The 27,151-nt window shown below is 42.0% G+C and overlaps 1 protein-coding gene and 1 long non-coding RNA gene across 3 annotated transcripts in view; one reads left to right on the forward strand and one right to left on the reverse strand.

Moving 5' to 3' along the window:
* The window catches only part of yes1 (YES proto-oncogene 1, Src family tyrosine kinase), a 39,016-nt gene continuing 11,865 nt past the window's right edge, over positions 1-27,151 (forward strand). The window contains exons 1-7 of the mRNA XM_050032803.1: positions 1-392; positions 15,898-16,188; positions 18,836-18,935; positions 22,941-23,039; positions 24,088-24,191; positions 24,463-24,612; positions 25,905-26,060. Coding sequence (XP_049888760.1) covers positions 15,906-16,188; positions 18,836-18,935; positions 22,941-23,039; positions 24,088-24,191; positions 24,463-24,612; positions 25,905-26,060 — 892 coding nt within the window. The 5' untranslated portion in view covers positions 1-392; positions 15,898-15,905. The remainder of the gene's footprint in view (positions 393-15,897; positions 16,189-18,835; positions 18,936-22,940; positions 23,040-24,087; positions 24,192-24,462; positions 24,613-25,904; positions 26,061-27,151) is intronic.
* LOC126382756 (uncharacterized) overlaps positions 3,121-27,151 on the reverse strand; it is a 199,091-nt gene continuing 175,060 nt past the window's right edge. For both annotated transcript variants that reach the window (XR_007569088.1, XR_007569087.1), the window contains exon 2: positions 3,121-3,361. This is a non-coding gene — a long non-coding RNA (uncharacterized LOC126382756). The remainder of the gene's footprint in view (positions 3,362-27,151) is intronic.

The following is a 27,151-nucleotide window of genomic DNA, read 5'->3' on the forward strand; positions in this document are numbered from 1 at the left end:
TCTTTGGCCTCGTCGGCTCCTCGGTACTAGTCCGGCTATTGTTGTGTGTCTTTCAGGGCGACCCTGACCCATCAGCAGGCGGTGATTTCTGGATATTTTAACACTTCTGCCTGGCTCTTACTCCGCCATATTAACCAGGCTTTGTGTGGCGGCGGTGTGTCCTCGTTTTTAAGGAATATAAAGGATCCCAGCGGAGGACTTTGGGCTGGTGAAGTAGTCAGTCGGTATGGGACAGACGGAAGACTGAGATTCCACGTTAGAGACTTGAGCTGGTGTCGGCTGTTTCCACTTCTTTGGGCTGTCGACGTGAGATAAAAAAGGTGGAGGAAATAAAAGGAAAGCTCACAGGACGCATGTAGCCGAAGTATTACTCTGCAAAGGTCGCTTATAAGGTAAGTAGTGCTCGCTTTAAAGAAAGTCACATTATGTGTGCGAAGTGAGAGCAGGGCCTGGTAGTGCTGTGACACTTGGAGAAAGTTAGGGAAAGAGACCTAGAGAGTTTCCTCGGTGTGTTACACTGTTATTAAAGTCTGTTTTAGTGTTTATTCTGATTCAGGAGTTGAGTTTAAGGGTTACTTGCTTGTATTAATCGATGGGAGAGGAAGACAATGAGGAAAAGACTCCCAAAACCATCCTGGGACAATGCAATTGCTGCATTTGCATTGTTTTAACCATCAAATACACCCAATAACAAATCAGTCCAGCAACTTGTGTATCCTATTTTTTATGTGAGTGTTTAGTTCCTTTCACACAACAAAGATCAACCACCTACCCACCAACCTTTCCTTTCTGCCTCACCCAGTCTCTATCTTCTCACACACATCAGCTGCTGCAGGCCTCAGCTGTTCCAGGCCTTTATTGCAAGACACACTCTTACAACAGAGTTTCCTAAATGACAAAACCTCTCTAATTTAAGCCTTTTGCAGCACAGCCCGAGTCTGTTCTTGCACGCTTTTCTTGTGGTCGTGCAACTGTACTTTTCAGATTTGCACACACCACAAAATTAAAGTGTGTAAGAAGATATGAAGTACAGGAATGCTGCTGTAATGTTGTGTGTGTGTGTGTGTGTGTGTTATACAGTCGCTGCCCCTGATTGTGCATGTGTCTGTTGTGGGTGCTTATATACTCCGGTGCCACAGTAATCCTCCTCCATGGTAATCCCTCTGTTAGTACAGACCCAGTTGGCTGGACAGTCATGTCTCCCCCACACACACACACACACACACACACACACACAGCTGGAAAGAAGAGGTCTGTTGGCAGAGGAGTGAGGAGCGCTAACAGGTGGTGCTGGCCGAGCTTCAGGGACTTGAGTTAAACTGCAGGCATGAAGGATCCTCGCATACTCCTCGAGTGTCCTCATGGCACGAATGAGACTCTACAGTATCATTACAGTTTGCTGATTAAAAGCTTCCAAGCTTTTGTGCCACAGCAGAAAGGTCACCGTCTCAACTCGAAACACTCGCATGTTAGCAAACTGAACAAGTGTTTGGTTTTCTGGCGACAAAAAACGATTCCTCAGATTTCAGATATCCTCAGTCGGCTATGTGAGCACAGAGAACAAGAAGAGCTCCTCTATTTTATAGCTTGAAGATGGCCCTTTCTCTCTCGCAGCTTCACTCTGCCCATTGACAGGCACAGCAGGTGGCCTCAATGGCATGAATGGATTCGGAAGGAAGTTCCTCTCTTCTCCCCCCACCGCCAGGCCCCCCTCCACTCACTGTGATTGGCAGAGATGGCAGGCTGCCCTGAAGATAAGGCCGAGCTGCGCCTCAGAGAGTGTGCCAGGGCAATTACTGAGTTACGCTTCAGTAGCGGTTCGCAGCCCGTGGTACCTCCTCATCTTTCTGTGATTGTGGCCGCTGTTTACGGAGCAAGTCGGTCAACGTTGCTTTCAGGCGGATGCACTGGTTTGTCTTTCATAGCGTGAGCAAGTTCAGCTTGTGGGCTTCACATGCTGCTGATTGCCTCAGACATGTAGTAAAACTCCGAGAGCACTCATGCAGATGCTCAATAGTGACCTGATGGTCCTTGTTGTAGGGCTGTGATCGATGGAAAACAACATTGCTGTGATCGATGAATCGTTTCAGTAATTTGTCAAGCTAAAATGCCAACCATTCACTGATTTCAGCTTCTCAAATTTGAGGACTTGCTGCCTTTCTCTGGTTCATATTGCTGTATTTTGAGAACTTTTGGATTTCGGTTTTTGTTTGTCGGACAAAATACTTAAACATGAAGATGTGATCTTTTGCTCCTTTTGATAGTTTTTCATCCATTTCTCACATGTCACATTCTAATCAGTAAAAAATTTTGCCTGAAAATACCTACTTTTTAGTATTTTCACGTTTCTCTAATAGGGCAGAGTATCATTTAAAAGGCTTTGATACTGCTGCTGATGGAGTACCTCAGTTTCAATCCCAGTTACTCTGAAATAAAGCCTACATCTGGCCTTTCCTTTGAACTACTTGTGACAACATGCCTTTTCCTCAGCCTGTGCAGCAGCGATGTAGTGTGGCACCATAGCACCAGCCTACATCATAGCTGGGTGTGGTCACAGTACAACTGACCATACCCAGATGTTATGTTAAATGTGGTCAGAGGTTTAATGGACTTGGCGTGGCGGGCACTGAGACTGAAAATAGCCTTTTAAAAAAGCAAGAGGCTGTGTTGGTGGGGGCGTGTTGCTTCAGGTGCTGATGAGACGACGGATACAATGCAAAGGCATAGAAACACACAAATTCTGGAAAGATATGGTGATGTTACTTATTTTATCTTTCATTAGAAATGTTACGAGGTAAACAAGTGGTGTGTTCATGTGTCTGTTTGATTGAGTGTCTTATTGTTTCAGCAAAAGTTGGGATGGGGGAACACCTGTGTATGGAGTGTGACTGTGAGTGTGAATGGTTGTCTGTCTCCCCGTGATAGTCTGGTGACCTGTCCAGGGTGTACCCCATCTTTTGCCCAATGTCAGCAGGGATAGGCTCCAGCCCCCCCATTTGACCCCTAACAGGATAAGTGATTACAGAAATGAATAAGTGATTGTCAGGAACTACTGAAACGAGAACAATTCGATTTTTTTTTTTTAATTTTATATACTTTATTAATCCCCCTGAGGGGAAATTCAATTTTTTCACTCTTTTTGTCATTAATACACAAGTCTGAAAGACACACATGCACAAACAGGACCTATACATGCACAGAGTGGAGAGATGTCAGAGTGAGGAGGCTGCCTTGGTCAGGTGCCCGGAGCGGTTGGGGGGGGTTTGGTGCACCTCAGCAGTGCTCAGGAGGTGATCTGGCACCTCTCCAGCCACCAGTCCACGCTCCATATTTGGTCCGGACGGGGACTCGAACAGGCGAACTCGAACAGGCGACCCTCCGGTTCCCAACCCAAGTCCCTATGGACTGAGCTACTGCCGCCCCAGATTTAAGAACAAGTAATGATAACCCTAACTGCCAGGTGAAGATCAGTACCAAAAAGTATTGAAAGTTCATACCTGTCCTTACTTGCTAAAGTCTAACTGGACAAAAAACTCAAATCATTTGCTATAGTAGTTACTGGATATACACCCTTTAAACATGCAAAGGTTACACAAGACAGTGGCTCAAAGGTCAAAGGGCCACTCCCAAGAACACTCCAGAGCTGCATCTTATCTGACTGGTCAGCAGTTAATGAGAGTTCAGAGCTGCGTCATGCTTGATCTGCTTGATGAATGCATTACACAAACTTTGACAGTTGAAGATATTTCATTCATACCCATGTTCGTTATCGGAAAAAGAAACAGTGTAGATACTCTGGAAATTGTGCAAGAAATCTAAATATAGATGGATTCCAATGTAGCCAATGACTATTGGCTCATCAGATAGTGAGTGATGTGGGATTTCCAAGCTTTCAAAACATTTTCCAAACTTTTTGGTTTTGTACCCGGTGTTCCTTTTGTAATGGCAGGATTTAATCAACATTTTCCTGCACTTATCCTCTAAGAGGGCAGTCAAATATTCATACAATTCAGGCCTGTAAAGCTTTTTGTATGACTGGGTTACTCAAATAAACATGACTCTAGTACAGATCTGAAATCACAACTGAAATCAAAAATCTAGTGGCGATGATCATCGCCTTAAGTCTCCTGTGTCTGCAAGAAAGTTGCACTTGAACACACCATAAAGACATACAGTCTGCGCCTGCATGACAGGAAGTAACTCTACATACCAGCAGGTGGTAGTTTCTGTATTCATCATGTTTAAAGGGAAACCAGAAGACTGTCAGGACAGATTGAAGATTTTAGTTCGCTAGTTAGCACATTAACAACACAATCTGATGTTTAAAGAATAAATGATATTCATCATGCGCTAGCAAACGGTAACACAAACAATTAGTAACTGTTTCCGCTAAAGTACACAATTGGTAAAAAAAATTGTCACACCCTCTTAACTTTAGTCATTTGTTTACTTTCCCCACTTCCATTTCTCTTCTCGTTCACTGAGCTGAACTGCCAATCAGAGTGATTTCATTCACTGACAGGCACCACTATCTCCACCACCGATCAACATGCTGAATCAGTTGGAAAAACAGGCGACAAAGGGATGACGAGTGCTAATGGTGTGGGACACACCACAAAACTAGGGCAACAGTACTCATTGACGCCACTTTATAGTAGAAAAGTGGGTTGCACAACATGTTGTCCGCCCATGTTGGCAATGAAGAGTTTTTATGGTCGTTCTCTACATTTGATGGTGGACTGAAAAGAGGGAGGGAGAAGAAGACATGAAATGATTTAGTTAATTGTACACATTGGCGGCACGGTGGTGCATTAGTTAGCATTGTCACCTCACAGCAAGAGGGTTGGTGCAGAGTTTGCATGTTCTCCCTGTGTCAGCGTGGGTTTTCTCCGGGTACTCCAGCTTCCTCCCACAGCCCAAAGACATGCAGATTAGGTTAACTGGTGACTCTTAATTGCCCGTAGGTGTGAATGTGAGCGTGAATGGTAGTCTGTCTCTATATGTTGGCCCTGCGATAGTACGGCAGCCTGTTAAGGTTGTTTCCCACGTCTTGCCCAATGTCAGCTGGGATAGGCTTCAGCCCACCTGCAACCCCCAAAGGATAAGCGGTTATGAAAAATGAATGAATGAATGCACATTTTGAGATAATCTCTCCTGAAAGACATTCATAATGTTGAACTCGGTTGTTCACAGTGAAGCTGACAGTCACGACATAGTCACCCTAATCAGATGCCGGAAAGGTCTTCTAGGAAAGGAGTATTTGAAGATATTCGACCATCTGATGTGCACTTCTGACAGAGTATACTGGCCCCTTTAAGGCAACAGTGTGCCCTGGTTATGTGTAGAGCTTGGATTTTTTTTCTCCTGAGTGCTGCCTGCATGCCAGCTACAGCAAAAGCTTCCCTCCTGCAGCTCTCCAGCATTGTTGTATTGGGCCCTGTGGGAAGCAGCAGCCTGTGTCTCCTTAATCTGACACGGCATCACTGGCAGTCTGGCACACAGCCTCACATGTCTCATGTCCTTGGACGGGGTCTGGCTTTGTTTGAACACATACCACTGCCTTTTGTGTGCTCTTGTACAGTATGCCTGCATTTAAATTAACCTGCAAAATGTGATGGAGTATGTGCATGAATGTCCGTCCATTTTGTGCCATATTCAATAGAGCTTGTTTAAATTTCCAAATGTAGTGTCTCTTGTGTGCTAAAGTAAATGTGAGCAATTGAATTCATCTGATACATCCAAACTCACACAGTTTAGCTTTTTCTTACTATCTCTATGAGTTTAAGTTTTAATAAATGCTTAAAAGCAATTAACATCTCTTAATTAAATCCATGACCCACATCTCTGTATGGGCTGAGGCAATATTTACTGTGTTCCCTGGGAGCCACCAAAAGAATGACACATTTCTTCCAGCTAATCTCATTGTGTACATAACAGCCTCATTCAGAAACCCATCTGAGAGAGGATGCAATAATCTGCCTGTAATGTGATTTGCTGTGAAGTGGATTTGAGCCATCATTAGTTTTGGTACATTTGTCACACAAGAATGTTTATTCTCTTCGCCACAAATATTCTCACTCGTTTCTCATTTCAGTGTTTTTCATGGAGGTTTTTTTGTCTTTCCCAGGACTTAAACATGTCATTTGAGGACACATTGATCTGAATTAAGTGCTCTATATCTCAGGCTACACAATACATTTTTATTTTAATCGCATAACTATTGCTTGGGTTGTGTCCAGTGTCCACACTACTCTGGTGTTCTGGAACTGCTAAAATGGAGACCATTGAAAGTGCTTTTGACCCCGTTTTAGTTTGAAAACTCTGGGGTTGCATTTATGTCTGGACGGGCGGAAATGGAGATGTTTGAAAATGATGATGATGCAGACACCCAAATTCACTTCCCGATTTGGTCTTATCATTCACAACGTGTCAAGTCGAAACATAATTGCTAGTAGGGGTGAGGAGGAAAAAAATCAATAGAGCAAAGTATTGCAGTATTGTTGTGTGGCAATATCGCATCGTCACACAGTGCCAAGTATCGATTTTTTTTAATCAGAAATTGTTAATATGACAAATACAAATTTAAACTTTAGGTAGCCTACTAGAATAATAAAATCAATTGCTTATTCAGTCCACTAGACACTTTTTGCTGCAAATAAAGTGGCTGAAGTGAGATGAACAGACTGAAAACTTTGTCGTATTAGGTAAAACAAATGTTGACAGAGTTTTCCTTTGGGGATACAATTTACAGTTGAAAAAAAACAATAATTGGCACTATATTTTATCACAATACTCTGCATATTGCAACATGTTTAAAATCGCAATAATATTGTATCATGACTTAAATATCGTGATAATGTCGTATTGTGGAGCATCTTGTGATTCACACCCCTAATTGCTAGGTCTACATACCTCTTGTGATTTTATCCTTCTTGTGCAGACCCTCCTTTTCCATTGTCATGGTTTCATCAGCGATGGAAAGTGCTCCAGGTGCTGCTTTGATATGTCACCGTATTTGCTTTGAAACGACTACAACTATCTACCACTACTGTCTGTTTTCCGCTTCCTTGACTGCCTTATACTCATGTACTACTTTCAGTAATAGTTCCGCCTCACTGTTGGTCCAGGTTAAGAGATCTCTGATCTTACTTTTCACCATCTTCTTAGTATTTTCTGTAACTAAGCAACCAACCACAAAGAAGAGGATCTGCTTCCTGTTTATGCGCATGCCCAGTGCGTGTGAATGGTCACAGGATATGCATATTCAGACGCTTTGGTATGGACGGAGATAATTTCTAAAAAAAGGTGTGAAAACACTTGTGTGCAGAGATCACTTTTGTTTTAAAACACTGTTTAACTAAAAAGCATATTAGTGTGGATGTGGCCTTCGTGGACAGACCAGGACTGGTGATAGATGCCCACTGAGGAATCCCATGCTACAAATGTGTGTCTTTAACATTCTGTAAAGCTGTTCGGACAAAGCTCTCCACAAATTCCACAGTAGTTTTATTAAGTTTGCCGCAACAATAAAATTGTCCATCTATAAGAGCTGCGGTTGTAAATCTGTCCCTGTCATTGTGGCATGTGGTTGTTCTGAATATTTAATTGGATAACTTTGATTGATTGTTGGGCCTTTCTGCTCCACCACTGTAAGCACAGTGGTCCCTGATTAGCATTTGAGCTGCTCAGTGTTAGCATGTGTATGGGATTGTATAGCTCAGGGGATTGTGTGCTGTGCTGTGCTGTGTGGGGGAGCACCACGAGGTACTTTCTCTTTGTCCATAACAAAAGGTAGATGAGACTGACAAAAGAAGAATGTGAAAGCCTTTCCCTGGAGAGGTGGTCTTTTCTGTTCTTCTCAGAGAACAATTCTCCATGGGTGGTTCAAAAGCGGGAAAGTACATTTGTTATATATTTTGAGACTTCTTTAGAAAGAATTTAACAAGAACCCAGAGGACTGAGATTAAAAAGATGACATTGCTAATTTGAAGATGTTTGAAGTGGACCTGGTTTTGGGATCAGGACAGCATCAAAATGTCATTTTTCAATGTATTTATACATGCCCTTAATTGTCCTTGAAGAATACGCTCTCTACCAGTAAGAAAAGTTTAGTTATATCATTAAAAACAAAACTTTTACGGGGGCATCGGTCACCGCCCCATGTACAGAGGCATTGTCTCACTGCAGCAGCCGCAGGTCGGAATCCGGCTCGTGGCCCTTTGCTGCATGTCAGTCCCCACTCTCTCTCTCTCTCTCTGTCTCCCTGTCTCCCTATTTCACTCTCTGTNCAGAGGCATTGTCTCACTGCAGCAGCCGCAGGTCGGAATCCGGCTCGTGGCCCTTGCTGCATGTCAGTCCCCATTCTCTCTCTCTCTCTCTGTCTCCCTGTCTCCCTGTTTCACTCTCTGTCCTGTCATTAAAGGCAAAAAGCCCACAAATATAATAAAAACAAATAAATAAAAAAAACGTTTTCATTGTTTTCTATTAATGGCTTCCTTTTGGGGATTTAAATAAATCAAGGTTTTGACATGATATATCACCAGATCAGTTCTGGGTTTCACTGAAGGCTGTGTCTTGTATGTCTTGAGCTAAATGGATGGGAGCCAAGACGAAACTTATGGGTGTTGAACCAGTTTGACACGCCAGATCACGCGCCAACCCTGTGGACTTGCTCAGGCTTGCAATCTATTCATGGCCATTTTAGGAGCATATCCTCTGGGTGCATAATGGTGTAAATAGGAAAGGCTGCCAGACATTTAGGAAGGGGAGTTTTTAATATGTCATTTGACCTGTAATTACACGGCAGCATTTGAGAATATAAAGTCTCTTAAACAGAAAGTGAAACAACTGCAGTGTTTTTTTAAGCTCATCCACACAGGAAGAGTTTTGAAGTTGCATAATCAAAGTGCCCTAATCCTTATCATTCTCATTTCTGATCCTGATAGTTGGCTTCATTGTAAAGCAGATATTCCTCTTAGTATTTAAGTTGTGCTCACTCAGCTGATAGTTGAGACCGTATCAGTGGTACTTACAGTCACTCTGATCACCAGTAGTCTGGTGTCATCAGGATTAGCCCCAGTCTGGAGTGTTTGTTTCCAGGACACAGCAGAGGATTTGAACCATTCATGCCCTCTTTTAACTACACTGACACTCCTCCATCTTGTTTTCTTTTGGGTCAGGCACTCGTTTGCTGTAGCATTAACTTTAGGGTCAGGCACTAAGTGTTTTGGACATTTGGAGACATGTCATGGTTGACATGCGACAGGATAAGGTCAGAGGTTGCGGTCATGTTTATGTTGGCTTATGCTCTGATGTCTGCTATGACGTTGGTTTAGTTCAGCCCTGTTAGAGATATTGCACAGCACATGTAGCACCAGGAGGTTCGAAGAACTTGACCCAGGCTGCAGCTAGCAATTATTTTTATTATCGATTTATCAGACAAGTATTTTCTTGAGTAATCTGTGGATCTGTAAAATGTCTAAAAAAGTGGAAAATGACATTACAGTTTCCTTAAGCCATAAGTGACTTCTGATTGCTTGTTTTGCCTAACTAACATTTTAATCCCCCCAGAATAATTGCGTTTGTTATCGTACAAACAAGACAAAGGAACACAGCAAAGCCCCATGAGTGAGTCGTAGGCCTGGGACAATATGAAAGTTTCATGATGTGAGTATCCTGGCCAAAATAATTGTGATTCACGATATTAACCATCAAAATATCATCAATCAAAATATGTTAAAGGACATACAGGAATCATTTTACCTTGTATTTTGTTAAGAATCAAATATTTTTATTGCAGAACAGATAAGACACACACCTTTTTTAGTGAACATCGTGTTTAGTGAAAAACAAACTTTAAAAACACGGTATTTTCAGATATTTCAAATGGCCTCATAACTTTCAGTATGAAATATGTCCGCTTGATTCACATCTTTTGTGTTCTTTGAAGTTGGTGTGTAGCTGCCTGTTATTGCAGAGTCTCTTTTATTGCTGGTTGCCCAACGGTTTCTGTGGGTGCTTCAGGACACGATATTTGCAATTAACTTGATAATGAAAACTCACAACAGTCAACTTATTGTGAGTGTATTTTATCACAATCTGCGATAAAATCATATATATTTTGGTGGCATGGTGGTTTGGTCATTAGCACTGTTGCTTAATTTCAAGAGGCTGGATGGGACCCCTCTGTGGGGTGTTTGAGTGTTCTCCCCATGTCAGCGTGGGTTTGCTCCAGGTGCTTCAGCGTCCTCCCACAGTCCAAAGACATGCACATGAGGTTAATTGCTGACTTTGAATTGCCCGTAGGTGTGAATGTGAGCGTGAATGGTTGTCTGACTCCATGTGCCAGCCCTGTGAGATAGTCTGGCGACCTGTCCAGGGTGTACCCCGCCTCTCACCCAATGTTAGCTGGGATAGGCTCCAGCAACCCTGTACCAGGATAAGCAGTTACAGAAAATGAATGAATGAAGGTTTGGTATTTTTTCTTGAAAAATGACTTTGTACATAGATTAACAGCGATAAGTCAATTTTCAGAATAGTTTGTGGTGATTGAGCTGACCTATCATTTCAGCTCTATTTGAGATGGTATTAAAATAATCCTCTGACAAAAACTGCTATATCCAAATTTTTTAAAAAGTTGTTAAATTACCTTGACATTTATTTAAAGGAAAAATTGTGTTGTTTTAAATTAAATTCTTGCACTAGATTAAAAATGAACACCTGCAAATTCTGAGCTATACCTCATATGTTGGTGAAGCTTTAGAGAAGCCAGAGGATTGAGAAATTTTAACTATTGTCATTTTCTGCTCCTTCCAGCAGTCCGTCTTACAAAACTGCAGACATGTTTCATTGCATTGCATATGAACCAACATTAACAAATTGTCAGGACAAGTTGTGCCTTACTCACGCAGCTCGCATGCTGTCTCACCGGCTGTTATTGGTTTTCTGTGTGTGGTAACAGTCTGGGAGGATTTCTGGTTTCTGAAAAGGCCATTATTTGTCAAGGTGGACCCTTTAGCTGCCCACGAGTTGGACTGACTTACTGATTGTGTTCCTACACAATAATATAACCTCTTCATCCACTTCTCATTCATTTTTCATCTGGCATGTGGACACAGTGTGGCAGTTAAATGCAAAATCATTAACAGGGATTGTCTGTCCGAAAAACTGACTAAAAAAATGTCAGCTATTGAACTATGACAGGCTAACATTTGCTTTCTAAATGACATGCTTCCTCAGTCTGTCTCTCCTTAATGCTCTTTAAATTTCCCAGTGTCCTTCATGATAATTAATCTCCGTCCATCCTTCTCACTCCGTCATTTATCCTACTTTATCTATTTCCACTGCCTCAGCACTGGCTGTCAGTCAATACCATTTGTTCATAGGAGGAAGTCAATACACCATCCATTTTAAATAAGTGTATCCATACATTGATTTTTAGGTGTAGCTGTAGCGCTGCCCTTTACAAGCCAAGAGGCCATTCTTTCAGTAGAAACTGAATGAATTGTTCTCATTAGTCTTAGTTCCAGTTTGATAGAGAAACAACTGTCAAATCAATACATCCATTAAAATTCATAGAGGGAGACAGTGACCTGTATTGGACACCTAACAGTACAGTGGGAAATGCAAACGGACTATCCAGCAAACCAAAGAGAGGAAGTGACATAGAACGCAGTGCATTTTGGGTAGAAAAAAAACCAAAGCTAACAACACGAACCTGGGCAGCTTCTTGTGAGAAAACAATTAGGTTTGAACACCAAAGTAAAAAACAGAAACCCCAAGACTGCATAAATTTGGTGTTGCTCCATTGTTTTTATGGTGACCAAGCTGGCTGAAGGGGATGGATTTCCATTTCTGGTCCTGGCCAATTGATGAGCTGGGTTTTCTTCTTCCTCATGCTCCCCCCCCCGGCCAGTGGTGGTTTCGGGCAATACTGCTCCCAAATGAGCAGCTGTTGTAACTGCATGACGCTGTCCAGGCGGTTCGGTCCGCTTTGAAAACTGCAGTGTGAAAGTGAACTTAACGAAATGAAGGCGGGAAATTTTTCGGCATTCCCTGCCCAATCGAACTGAGTCCCTCGAACTATACTGGTGTGAATGCGCCCTTAGTCATTCGTTCAAGGTCCACACAATTCAATACATGCAGCATCATACTTGTGTTTGGCCATGTCATCAAGCTGTCTAGTAGTCACTTACTCGACACCAGGAAACAGCACTTCAAAATAAAAAGCTCTGTGCAAGAAATTCACTGTACTTCAAAATATTAAGTGTGTTTTTTACACACTTGACACCTTTGAGAGTCACTTGCGGTCCATTCGGAATGGATCCATGATCCACTTTTGGACCGCGACCTACCAGTTGGGAACCGCTGCCCTACACAACATAACAACGGAAGTTGTATGTTTTTTTCAGAAATCATTTGTTAGCATTTGTCTGATTAACTGTAATTAATGTGTCAATTTTGAATCACAAGATGTGCAGTTTTAGTGATAACTTGTAGCCTGGAAATCCAGACCCAAATCTAGAAAGATTTAGGGTCTGGCCATGAGTAATGAAAATGGCCCAACTCGAGGGGCGGCACCAAGCATGCATTTGTAAATATCACTACACGCAATTGGATAACACCACAACCACTACGAAACACACTACGAAAAAGCCAAGTCGAACTCGTTCATTGTAGCGGCCAAACAACTGGTGTTCATCCGTAGCCATCTCAATGTTTACTGACTGATTCCGGACTTCGTCGTCGCAGCGCTGTCGTCATCTGTTTAGCTGGCCTCTGGCCCGCCTATATCAGATACACCGATGTGATTGGTGCAGCTCGGTTTCATGGGCATAGGTAATGAGCATCATTACTGATTGCCAGAGTGACTCGCTGAGCAAATTCAAATTGTGCTCTCGCGAGAACTCTGGATTTCCAGGGAAGATAACTTGCACAATTAATGACTAAACATATTTTCACATTGGCGGAAGACACACCTGCAAAGCCTCTGCACCGGTGTAGTCAATTAAAATAAAAAATCACATGAAATCAGGCGTTAAAGTTCTCCGGCACAGCGCCGGCACGGGCAGAAGTGCTCTGCAGTGCGAGCATTTCACTCGCATTTGCCCCTAAAAATATATATATGTAAACACAACCTACTGTTTACCATAATCAGCATTGGACGTATTTTCATCAATAACCGAGCAAATAAATGTATTTTAAAACTCGCTCCTTTGGCTCTGATACAGCCGTCTCTCTCCCTGCTTGCAGTCACCATTGCACTGGGCTTTGTAACAATGTCCCGCCTACAGCCCCCTCTGATTGGTTACACGGCACAAGTGGTAGCCAATCAACACTGACGCCTGTGCATGCTTTCACATCATGTTACATTGAGACAAGCCAGCGGTAATTTTGAAGGTAAGGTAACAGAAACCAGAGAGAAATGAAAGTTGCAATAAAAATCTTATATGCCGAAGTTTTAAAGTCACCACCACAACATTATATGATCCATTTCAATGATGACATGCTTGCCCAGAGATATGATCCATTTCAATGATGACATGCTTGCCCAGAGGCGAAATTTCGACGTAACTGCCTGTGTAATTCACATCAAGCGCGTTACAATTTTGCAAACAGCCTAAATGATTTAGCTTCTAAAAATAAATAGCACCAAGGCAGAAAGGAGATGTAGGAGCTATAAGTCAAAACGTCCGGTAACCACGGAAAGTTTAATCTTCATTTATGAACTCATTATGTTATAAACGTTTAACCTGAAAAGTAACTACTAAAGCTATAATCTTTTTGTTCGTTTTGATAATAAACACGTTCCTTTGCAACACATACATTTCTATTTCTTCATTTTGTGACCGCAACACCCAGCACTTATATGTGAAAACATGCACATGTGCTTGACCCAAGATAATAACTTAAAAATAAAACTAATAACCCAAACGTCAAATTAATTGGACTGCACCGAAACTTAAGAATTCACATCCAGTGATTCACAAGAGCACACGTTTACATGCATTACTACATATGCTAAAGCCTTTGTAAGCACAGCCACTGAGGGCCACTGAGGCGTGACAGCTGTCCTCTCTATTCTGCTTGTCTTGCCTTTTGTTTTCTGTCTCAGCTTTGTCGGCTTTTCCTCTGTAAATGACAGCAGCACACATCTCTGTTACTCTGTTACAAATACTAAAGTGACCTGTTACTGACAGGCATTTGATACTATGTCGTAACATTTTACAAATACCAGGATATGACTCATTGACTGCGGATCACTCTTGGACTGCAGCGTCCATCTGTTGTGCAGTGACAGCTTGTTTTATTGTGTACAGTCAGAAAGACACACACGCACAGAGCCACTTGACTGAGAGGCCAAAGGTGACAGATGAATGAATCAACAGGGCAGGCACTGTAGATGATGCTGTCAACTCATGACAACACACACGTACACATTCATAAACTGACATGAATTTATCTGTCACTGGATACTGTGAGGACATCCCAACAAAGTACTCCTTCCGATTATCAGTAAATAATCTTATAAATTTAGTCTTTCCAATTTAAAGACAAAAACCAACTGAGCCAAAACTTCAGGGGAGAATTCTTCTTATCTTTCTGTTTATGTAAAATAATTTGTTTTTGTCTTTTCTAGTCCTTGATGTCCAGCAAACACACACACACACACACACACACACACACACACACACACACACACACACACACAGGGTCTCATATATCAGTAAGCTCAGGAGGACAGAGCACTGACTTTTAACGCCAGAGGGCTTTTTGCCCTTCACAAATCTGTGTCAGTGATAGTGTGATCACAGGGGAGAGTTGAAATGGCCACAGGCTGCAGCAGGATCTAGTTTCTAGCTCGGATAGCTTGACAGGGCTTTGTTGGGACTTGTGAAGTCATGTGAGGTCATTCACTGGCATGCAGTCTTTGTTTTCTGGATAGCAGAGTTATAGTTTTAGTAGACCACCCAAAAAAGCTCCAGGGCAGTATGAAGAATATTACTATTATTTCTCTCCATTTGTGACACAGGCTCAGCCCCATTAATAAACCATGAGCTCACAGCTTTTGGGTTTGGTTGCCATTTTTATGCACCAAAGCACTGTCGAATTTTGGATACCTGTTCATGTGGAAATGTTGATAACATTTTGTGACATTTACAGTGAATCTAGACATGGTCTGTTACAGTTGTTGTTGACAGTCTGGAGATAAAATCATGCATGCGTGGTGATGTTAGGTTGATTTTTAATGATTGTTAAACATGATGGGACACATTGGAACATGTTCAGCTTGTTAAATATTTACAAATCAACTCAAAAGGTCACTGTTAATGTCACATTACAGGAGAAATAATGATTTAAACAAGACAAGTCCATTCTCCTCTAATTATTTTTGTTGCCCATGGATCTCAATGACGCAGCTCTAATCATAGTCTACCTGTTGTTCAGTGTGTAGAAGTCATTGTTAAAGACTAAAGAAGTATTCAGATTGTATCTAAGGCTCATGTTGTTGAGTTTGCTTGTACAAGATAAAATCCAGTTTCTCTATCCATCAAAAGGAGTGTCACATGAATCACTTGCTTTCACAGTGTGCACCTCATTGTTTCCCATCACAAGTATTTCTGGCAGACTTTAATGTCTTAAAAGTGTGTCTATTCACTGCCAGAGAAGTTTTGTATCACTTCCAATGCATTGTTCAACTCGACTTGACTCTTCTCACTTCACTTTTGCTACCAGAATCCATAATCCAGAACTTGTGTTCAAGTCCCATTTTGGTCATTAACAGCAACAAGAATCTAAGATGTGTAACAGTAGACACCCCCAATAAATGTATTAATATGCAATAAGAAGACCAAACTCTAGTTAATCAAAACTTTCTTTTCCTCCTCCTGTCTGCAGGCTTGACGATGGGTTGCGTCAGGAGTAAAGAGGACAAGGGCCCGGCGTTGAAGTACCGACCCGACAACTCAAATGCCACGCCAATCAACGCCCACCTGGGCCACTATGGGCCCGACCCCACCCTGATGGGTCAGTCACCAGCTATGAAGACACACAACAACAGCTACAACAGTCACGCTGCTGCCCTCACACCGTTTGGCGGAGCGTCTTCAGTCATGACGCCCTTTGGTGGGGCCTCCACCTCCTTCACCTCGGTGGCTGTGAGCAGTCCCTTCCCTAGTGTCATCACAGGTCAGTTTGTGGAGAAGATTTAAGGGCTGCAGTCAAATTGTCTTTTTTCTTTTCTTTTTTTTTTTTTTTTTAATTAGGAAGGTGAAATGAGTGGCAGCCACGATAAGAGCTGGGTGAAATCTCTAAATGTTAAAGAAAGGGCTTCAGTGCTTCTTTTCTTATCTCCTTCAGCATAGGATACACTGAACTATCCTTTACGAAAGGAAAGGAGTTAATGCCGTCTCACACCTCCTTGCTGCAGCAACATTTAGGTGACCCTGTCCTTGTATAGCCAAAATGAGAGCTGTGTCTGTATACTCAGCACGAGTCAAACACGTTTTCAGTGGATGTGGGTCTCTGCCAGGGTTGTCCCTCGTCACTATTTCTGTTTGTGATATTCATGGACAGGATTTCAAGGCACAGCCAGGGGGAGGAGAGTGTCTGCTTTGAGGACTTAGAATTGCATCTCTGCTCTTTGCAGATGATGAGGTTCTATTGGCGTCATCACACCATGTCCTCCAGCATGCACTGGGGTGGTTTGCAGCCGAGTATGAAGTGGTTGGGATGGGAGTCAGCATCTGTAAGTCTTAGACCATGGCTTCCTCCCGGAAAATGCTGGTTTGCCCCTTCTGGGTTGGGAGAGTTACTACCCCAAGTGAAGGAGTTCAAGTATCTCAGGGTCTTGTTCATGAGTGAGGTTAAAATGGAGCCTGAGATGGATCTGTGGTTTGGTACAGCGTCAGCAGTGAGGCGTGTGCCGCGCCCGACCATTGTGGTAAAGAAGTAGTCAAGATGGAAGGCAAAGCTCACGATTTACTAGTCCATCTACGTCCCAACCCTCACCTGTGGTCATGAGCTTTGGGTAGTGACTGAAAGAATGAGATCGCTATCTTTGATAGGGTGGTTGTGTTCAGCCTCAGCGATAGGGCTAGGAGTTCAGACATCCGGACTGAGCTTGGAGTAGTGCTGCCGATCCTTTGCGAATGGAGCTAGTTGAGGTGGTTAAGGCATTGAATCATGATGCCTCCTGGGCGCCTCATGTTAAAGGTTTTCTGGGCACGTCCACTGATGAGGCCCCAGGGTAGACCAAGAACACGCTGGAGGGATTATATATCTCATCTAGTCTGGGAACACCTTGGGTTCCCCCAGGACGAGCCAGAAAGTGTGGCTGGGAGAGGTATGTATGGAGTACCTTGCTCAGCCTGCTGCCCCCATGACCCGGCCCTGGATAAGTAGATGAAAAATGGATGGACTTTTCTACCTCAGCCAAGGTTTCAGAAGGAGACACACAGGATTAGGAGCAAGGGAATATGCATATTTCAGAAAAAAAGGCATTGAAAGTTTGAACATGAATGAAATGTCCTTAATTATTCAAATAAATTCATATAACTTTGGGTCCCTGTGCCCCTTCAAAGAAGAAACAGAAATGTAAAGCTGTTTTTAATAGAACCCAAAATGAAGGATTTAAATTAACTCAACTAACAACTGAAACTAACTTTTCATTTTGTTGTCATTACGTTTAAATCAGTGTACAACTTTAGAATAAACTCTGCTCAACATTTGTTATGCACAGCAGATGTTATGCAAATGAGACATTTAAAATGAGTCAGCCGAAACATCAAGGCCAAAGAGAAACCCAAAATAGGTCTGTAATATGGGAAGCAATACAGCAGACGTGGTGTTGCCAAAGCCAAAGAAAACAATTACATGCACTGACTGTAATGGATTTAGTAGTGCACATGCACAAGTTTTCATTTTCAATAGTTTGCTCAGGAGGACTTTCTGATTATTTGTTGCTAATGAAATGACTTTCAGTGATATGAAAAGTTAATCTCATGCAGTTTCAGGTGCGACATCACAGATCAGATGGGTAAATTATGCAGTAAATATTCAGAGCAATGAATGATGTTTTCTCTCAGAGCACACACACACACTCATACACTCATGCACACACACCTCCCTCTTAGCTCTCAAGGACGATAATCTGGCCTGAGGGGCCGCTGGAGATCTAATCCTGCCCATTCAATTTCCTCCTTGAGATAAACATATCAGAGTCCTGTTGTCTCTCTGCACTCTGTCACTTCAGATCACAAACAAATCAATTCTTTTCATTATATGAAAGAGATTAAGTGACACCAGTTTGACTTGAAGTGATACCAGTGTTTTAGAATTGTGAAAGAAATATCCTGTTTGCCCTCATGTGTTCTTAAAACAACAGTAAAAGAGTTGGTTGTATTTTTAGTCCAGGCCCTGAGGTCTGGAAGTGGGGCATTTCAAAACATATTTTCAACATAATAAATGCTTGTATTCTGTGGTATAGTCTTGGATGTACTGCCATAATTGCTTATTAATTTGTTCGCCTGACTCAATGAGACCTTTACTAAAGTGGGAAAATGAAAATAAGTATTTTGGTCTTTATTATGTGAAGGTCGAATGTCACGATCAAATGAATCCAACAGCTTCTTCAATTCAATCAATCAATTTTATTTATAAAGCCCAATATCACAAATCACAATTTGCCTCACAGGGCTTTACAGCATACGACATCCCTCTGTCCTTATGACCCTCGCAGCGGATAAGGAAAAACTCCTTCTTGAGGCTCTGTCGTATGAAATATTCCTTGTATGTATAATACACACCTCTAACGTTCAGTTTCTCTCACTTTCAGGCGGTGTAACATTTTTCGTAGCACTGTACGATTATGAAGCAAGGACATCAGATGATTTGTCATTCAAAAAAGGGGATCGCTTCCAGATCATCAACAACACGTGAGTGCATTTGCTTTTTTACATTCATAAACTCCTGCTGTGGTGACATGTGTGTACATGGGTGTGTGTGTGTGTGTGTGTGTGTGTGTTTAATCCCTCATTGTATTCAGGTCTGATATTAAGGCAGAAATCTGTCTGGGTTAATGGGTTCCTCTAATGGGCCATCTGTTTAGTCCCCATCGCTTTGCTCCCGCCACAGATCACTCCTCTAGTTCAGTGTTTTTCATTTGGGTTACAGTGTAAAACGTGGCACTCTTTCCTCAGTTAGTAAAATACAAGCAATGCTCACAATAAAATAGAAGTATAGTACCAGCATTTACAGAATTTGCATTCAAAGACACCAACAGTGCACTGAAAATATTCCTAAAGGTCAAATGCATAAAATTATTAGAGAGAATTGACTTATTTACACCATTGCTCATTTTCCTCAGTTTCCCTCTTTGCAATTTGGACCCTATTTTCCCATGTTTTGTGTCAATGTGACTCATGGGAACAACAGTTTTGACACTGGTCCAGTATTGAGTGAGAGGGCTGCAGGCGACATCCGCAAAACAGGCTGCAGTGTAAACGCTCGGGGCAATATGCACCCCCAGTGTGCGTTCACTAAAAGTGCTTGGTTTTGCCCCTGACATGCTCAGACCATTATTGTGTCTGATGATATTATGGAAAGGATCCCTACAGAGATGGACCTTTTTGTTAAAGAGAAAGATCTTTTTTATTAAACCAGAAACAGACCGGAAATTGCCGTCGCCAAGGCCACCAGACACCATTTACAAACACAGTGATTTTAGCGTCTTTAGAGCCAACACCTGGGTGAATTAAGGGTTTATTTCAAACCGACCAGAGTTGATGGTGCTTGGGATAGTGGAAAGACAAACCAAGATAGTTGATGTTTATCTAAAACATGGGGACATGGGATCCAGGATGACAAATACCAAGCTTACCATTTAAGAGAATATTGTTGTAAACCATGAGTAAATTTCAGCCAGGGCAAAACTCAAATCCCTGACTTTGGTCTTGTATGGGTGTTTTGGTTTCAACTTCATCCACAACATACAATACAATAAGTATAACGTGTCCTTTATTTCTGAAACAGAATTAAAGGTAATAACAAAAATTTATAACAGAGAGGGAAATTCTTTATGACCTACTGCTGCTGCAGCATCATCTATTTCTCGGGTGTGCACAGGTGTGAAAACAGGCAGAGCTCCAAGTGCTCCACACGAATTCTGTTCTCGTCATTCATCACACACGTCTTCAGCCGCTGTCCACGAACACATTGCGTTTGCAGTGATGAAAATGACATCTGCTTTCAGAGGCGAGGTGGGAGGAGGACAGATTTGCTCAGTTCTACAAAAATGCCAGCAGACAGATTTTCCCCACACCTCAGTTCCTCCTCTTTGAATTCAGGATTGAACATCTGCTGTTAAACATATCAGGAAGTGTGGTGACTGGTGTGGGTCCCATACATGCGGTATTTTATTTTCTTTAGCCTTCGGCGCAGATTTTTTCTACTGGCCTGGTGTTTCTGAAGGCTGGAAAGTGAGTAATTTAGCTTTTACACTGTAGGGTATCTATGAGCATTAACTTTCATTTCAGTTACAGTTACTTAACATCAGTGGTGGTAATAAGTTCATTTACTTAAGTGCTGTGCTTCAGTACAATTTTGAAGTACTTTACGAAGGTATTTCCATTTTGGGCTGCTTGTAAACCACCACATTTGACAAGGAAATACTGTACTTTCAGATTGAGATTTTACATTAAAACACATAACAGGCTTATAAAATGTGATGATGGTAAAACCTACTTGGTCAACGAGCCTCAGTTGTCCTTACTTGAATATTGTCTCTTACAACACCAATCTGGCATCAGAGAAAGTCTTGGTACAGCTCGTATGAATTGTTACAGACATATGAAAAACTTAGAATAACATTTTATTCACTCAGTTTTATACCACATGTCCCCAACGTACAGAATCACATGTAATTACCCCACCAGGGAGGAGGCAAAAGAGTGTGTAACCCTTGGTGCAGACTGTTTACCATGGGAGTCAGGAACATCAGCAAGGTCTTCATCTTACCTCTGGACACCCGGAGCCTCCTCACGTAGAGCATGCCAAGTGTGAAGGACCTTTCAAAATACCAAACCATGACAATGCACAAATCATACATACCTGTACAAAAAATAAAAAATCAAGGGTCAGAGATGCATTGGTTCATCTTTTCTTTTTAGATCAGGGGCCATTTTTCCACAGAACAAGCACTTTTAATACTTTGAGAACATCTCACAGATGATACTTTTTTGCTGCTATTTAAGTAGTTTTTGTGCAATTAATTTGAATGGTAATACATTTTTTTCAACTGTTGTTTTTGTCATCAGTACATTCACACAGAATGCGAGTATTGCAAGGCAGATAAGTGATGTAATTTTTTTCTAAACTAAGTCAACCTGTGCGTTCCAATCACTATACCACCATACTATATAGTATGCCAGAAAAAGGTTTAGTATGTCCAAATACAGTATACACAGTATGTCACATGCAGTATGCTGGACAGCATGCTTTTCTGGCTATTCTGACCCACAATCCTCTGCGCAGCGGACGATGCGTCACGTTGACTGAGCTGCAAACAGATGACAGCTTGTCAACTCATTGACAGCTGTTTAATAGTTGATTGACAGTTGTCAGAAGCTGCAATGATGGATGACAGAGCATTCAGGTGACTGATGACCATTCAGTTGGTAATAACAGGAATATTAATTGTTTAATTGAATGAAATAATCATAAATATAATCAACAACAAAAGGGCATAAGTACTAAATAGGAGAAATGTGTAGCCTTTGTAATTTTACCATTGTGAATATAGTATGTTAGAATCTACAATGTATGCAGGTATAACATTGCGAAATAACATTAGAGCTGTCTGGGTTGATCTCCATCTCTGGCGATCTCGGTGAATGGCATTTTGCTTTATCTCCATGGTAACAGAAATATGAGTAGGAGGGTCAAAGTTAAGGGCACAACATTATGAGAAAGCAGTATGTCCCGATTGTGTGCATACTGCATGTAACAGTACATACTTTTTAAGGGCAGCTGCAATACATACTAAATTTTTCTTAAAAAGTATTTGACTTGGAACACACCAATTTTTTTTTTACCCTGATTACGGCATCAACACTCTTATGCGGGACAACAGCCTGGAGGCTCCATAGTCCAAACCAAGAAGGCATACTTAATTACTCTTTTCAACCATGACAAAGGCAGCACATACCAGATCCACTCCTTCAGTCATCACCTTTCACAATGAAAGCTCTAGACATGTACACTGCTTAACCAATTACCAGAGGAAAGTGAAATTCACTCAGAGCATTTTATTTAAAGGAAACTCAATAAAGTAGCTGACGGTAGCTAACTGATGAAGCTTCTTGGATGAGACGCGAAACGTCTTCAAGAAAAGCAAGCAAGTCCAGTTGCCTACAATATGGCACTTATGAAACTCAATAAAGTAGCTGACGGTAGCTCACACTATACAACAACTTACCTCAGACAGACTGACTGTGTGCTCTCGACCAATAGGATCCTGTCGTTGGTCCTCTGCCTCCTCAGAAGCCGCTCTAGCATCCGCAGAAGGACCTCAACTGTTGGCCTGTTTTTATTGAGGAATGTGCTGGTGTAAAATCTATTTGAGTGAAGTGTTGCAGCTGTTGAAAGTTTGCATCACAGCCGACATGAGTAGTGTTAAGGAGAAACATTTGAAGACGAGTATTTCACATTTTTATGTTGGTTATCTTTGACGCCCTCGGTGTGAGTAGGCCTTTAAGCATCTTAATACCTCCTCCACCACTGTTTGATGTGATGACTTAGATTTGTGACATGGTTGAATGACGTGTGAGACGACCTTATTTCTCTCTTGTCTGTATAACACCCGCTGTCTTCATTTTAGCGTCGGTGTATTTTTCAATCCTGCTTTTGTGAGTTTCTGTATTCTCATATACGTCTCTTTTCAGGGAAGGCGACTGGTGGGAGGCTCGCTCCATCAACACCGGACAGAAAGGCTACATCCCCAGTAACTACGTGGCTCCAGCTGACTCCATACAGGCTGAAGAGTAAGAGCTCAATACCTTTTTCTAACACTCTGTCTCTCCCTATCTCTGTCATCCTCCACAGTTGTTTAGTTTTTTCTTTCAGTTTTCTTCCTCACATTCCTTTCCTGCTTCTCACCCTGCTCACTTAGTTCTCCTCTGATTAAGAAGACATGATGCGGCTGGGCGGTCACGCATTGTGACTAACCCATCATGTAGCGACATTGCAGAGAGTCCAAACAATGGAGCCCTGTATTGTCGCTGAGAGCTGGTGGCATTCCCATTGCTGTTCATCTGGTGTGACAGAAACGTTAAGGGACTGCGATGCTGCTTTGACACAGTTTTGGCCTGGTTTCTCATTGGCTGACAGCCATTTTTACTCGTACTAGATGTTTAAATGACTCATAAAAAAACACCCTGTGTAAACCAGCCAGCTAACTTTGCCTTCAGTCTGAAAGAGTCAGTGATCAATAGTGTTTAGGATTTTGGTTCCTGGGGAAAAATGTGCCTGTGAGCTGAGACAATTCAACATGACTCAGCTTGTAATGATAGCTTGAAAAAGACTAACTACTCTTTGGAAAAAAAAAGGGAAGAGAAGAGCTACATTTTAAGATTATTTACAGCCTTTAGCCAGAGTTTTACCTATTAATTCATAACCCTAATAGACATTATATGTAATGGAATAAGCTAAAGACATATTTCTTGGAGTAAAGTTAATAGTAAGCTATGATTATAAGGATATGGTCTAAATGATTTGGACTTAAATGAGAGTTTAAGCTTCTTAGTAGCCTCTGTCTGACTTTGAAGATAACCACATATGAACCACATAAAGAGTCCTGATGTTTAATGATTACTCACTAACATCCAGTAAATTTTATTTTCCTGTTCGTCTGTTTTTGATCTTTAACTTGACGATTTCACAGACGGGATTTAGCCAGAGAGTTTCCAAATATCCAACGTCTTAATATGCCATACTCTTCCTACATGAATAGAAAAACCCTACTTGTTGTGCAGCACATCACAATGAGAGCTCCTCCTCTGCCTGTCTGACTCTCTTTCTCTGTTCGTGCAGATGGTACTTTGGTAAAATGGGCCGCAAAGATGCAGAGCGCCTCTTATTGCTTCCAGGGAACCAGCGGGGCACTTTCTTGGCACGGGAGAGTGAGACGACCAAAGGTAAGAGGATTTATTTCTTGAAAGCACTACTGTAATGATAAGGCTGCAGTGTGGATATACCATAAGGCAGATGAAACTTTTCTTTTGTTCTCGTGTGAGCTGTGATTTTATTGCAGCCATATGTTAATTTATATGGAAAAAAACATGTTTTTAATGTCGGTTGGAAGTTAAATGTGTTTTTATATTTATCTGTGACGTAAAATAAAAGCCTGAGATTGATTTTAGAGGGTTTTTGTTGCACACATCAGTCTTAATCTCTGTCTTTTGAAAGGTGCCTACTCCCTGTCTATCCGGGACTGGGATGAGGTGAAGGGAGACAACGTCAAACACTACAAGATCCGAAAGCTGGACAACGGTGGTTATTACATTACCACACGGGCCCAGTTTGAGACACTACAGAAGCTCGTGAAACACTACACAGGTATGCAGCCCGTCTGCCTGACCCCGCAAACATCTTATTCTCATGCAGGAAGCATTTAGACAAATTGTTGTTTACAACTAGAGAACCTCTCTGACTCGAAGCAAGTTTTTTTTTTTTCTTCCTCATGTTTGGAGTGTGTTTTCTGGACAGACTTGCCAGTGTTTGTTATTGTCATTTATACAGTTTGTGTTTCAGCCAATGAATTCAGCGCTCGCAGTAGAAGATGCATTATTCAGCTGCAGATCTGCTGCTCGGATATATATTGAATATGTTTTACAGAGGTTGCTCTCGCTGGCACGGTCGCAGCGCAGCTATCACGACAAAGCAAAACCATGTGAGACTTAAGCCAAAAGAGGCATGGATATAGAAATCCCACATATCCCATAAAAAACAGTCTTAAGCCTGCTGTAATCTCTGCAATATTGATAGACAGGCAGCTGTTCCTAACACACATCTCCCCCCAACACACACACACACACACACACACACACACACACACACACACACACACACACACACACACACAGATGCAGGACAAACTGTTTATTGAAAACTTTACAAGAACACAGTCAAACTCTCCCAGAAGCAGACTCCATAAACAAGAGGATGTTTGTTATGTGGCTCTTTAACATTTGATTTCAGGCCTGCTCCCGTCCACATAATTCATGTAATTCACTGACTGCTGTGCTCTTTATAACTGAGTCCTTTGTATTCCTCTAAGTGCAGCCTTTTAAACTCCAGACACAAGTCAACAATAAGTGGGAAGTCATGCAGAAAAAGTTTATGACATCTTATCTGTTCAGTGGCTTGAATATAACAGGCTGGTTTCCCTCTGTGTGTGTGTGTGAGTGTGTGCACAGAATGCCAATATTACATTTCACAACATGGTTAGTGCTGCTGCCGTCAACTGCATTAGGCTCCCGCTTCATCTGTGAAGGCTTCAGCGCCAAAAACAACCTCTTGATCTTTTGCTTTCTTACTGAAATTGAAACTAAATTGAGTTCAGCATGGTTCATGTCATTACGGTGAAATTACCATAACATTTGATTATTGCGGGAATGGAGAATTGAAAAAAATAATAAATGATTGTTCTGGGAAGAATTAATGTGGAAATAGCGGGTCAACAGTTTTGTGCAATTGCTTCATTGTGGTTTGATTGCAGTTTGCTGCTCTTGTCATGTAGCTATGTGATATTTTATTCATTGCATGTTTACAGTCCATTTATTAGCACACTGATCGCTAACCCCCCCCCCCCCCCCCCCGTGTGTCTTTACATGTCTGTTCCTGTCCAGAACATGCAGATGGACTGTGCTACAAGCTGACAACTGTGTGCCCCACAGTGAAGCCTCAGACTCAGGGACTAGCTAAGGATGCTTGGGAAATCCCACGAGAGTCCCTCCGACTGGAGGTCAAACTGGGCCAGGGCTGCTTCGGAGAAGTCTGGATGGGTAAGAGACCATTACTGCTGTACTCCAGCAGACAGTATACGTTTCAGAAACACACACACACACACACACACACACACACACACACACACACACACACACACACACACATCATTGTTGTCTTGTGAAGTGGTTTATGAATGAACCTTGAGGCCACAGAACCCACTCCGAACAAATGTTTCTGCCATTAGTTTTTACTGTCTTTGCCAGTGCTGTGACATTCATCTGCACAGCCTCTGGAAATAAGTGGTGCTGGGTGTTTGGTGATTTAGGGTGCTTTCAGACCTAGAGTTGTCTTGCTTTGGTCCGAATCAGGGACTAATTTTGTTACAAAGTTGTTTAACTGCCTAGAGTTGGTTTGTGTTCTCACGGCAACTTTTACAAGTGGACCAGATCAAATGCCTTGCACGAGAAAGCTGCTCTTGATGGGTCAGAATTTCCATGCGGGAAAAATACAGGAAGTAGAGAAAACATTGAAGAAGAGTACACTTGCAAAATAAATGTGACTCTTTCTAATGTCACAATGGAGGGACAACTACGCAGGTTGATTTTAGCGCTGGTCATCGTGGACTATATTGCTGTCATTGTTCATTTTAGTCAAACCATACAGTTTGAAAACGAGGCGCTGCTCCAACTAGAAAACAATGTTTTGATGCATTGGATGTGCTGAATGTGCATATTAAGGCAGTACAGGAGGAGGTGCACATTAATAATCCTCCAGGACTGTAACATGCTCATGTTTAACCCAAACAATGTGTCATGTGACTGCAGTTGGTTCAGATCGAGGTCGGAACACGTTCTCACCACAAATTAACTGCACCAGAGATCGTGTGTAACCAGGCCGAGACCACCTCTTCAAGAAGGTCTCTGCCTGTTTTTTTTTTGTTTTTGTTTTTTTGGGTTCACACATCACTTAGGGGGCAAACAAACCTGAGTTCGATTGGACCAAACCAAACAGGGCAGGTGTGAAAGCACCCATAGTGACTACTTGTGCTCTCGGTAGCTAACTGGACAATATTACAATACAGTTAACTAGTCTGTTCAGGATTTTGTCGGCTTTTTTTAGGATTGTTGCAGCCTAAAATGCCTGATGC

The sequence above is a fragment of the Epinephelus moara genome, chromosome 21, assembly GCF_006386435.1.
Source record: "Epinephelus moara isolate mb chromosome 21, YSFRI_EMoa_1.0, whole genome shotgun sequence".
NCBI lineage: Eukaryota > Metazoa > Chordata > Actinopteri > Perciformes > Serranidae > Epinephelus > Epinephelus moara.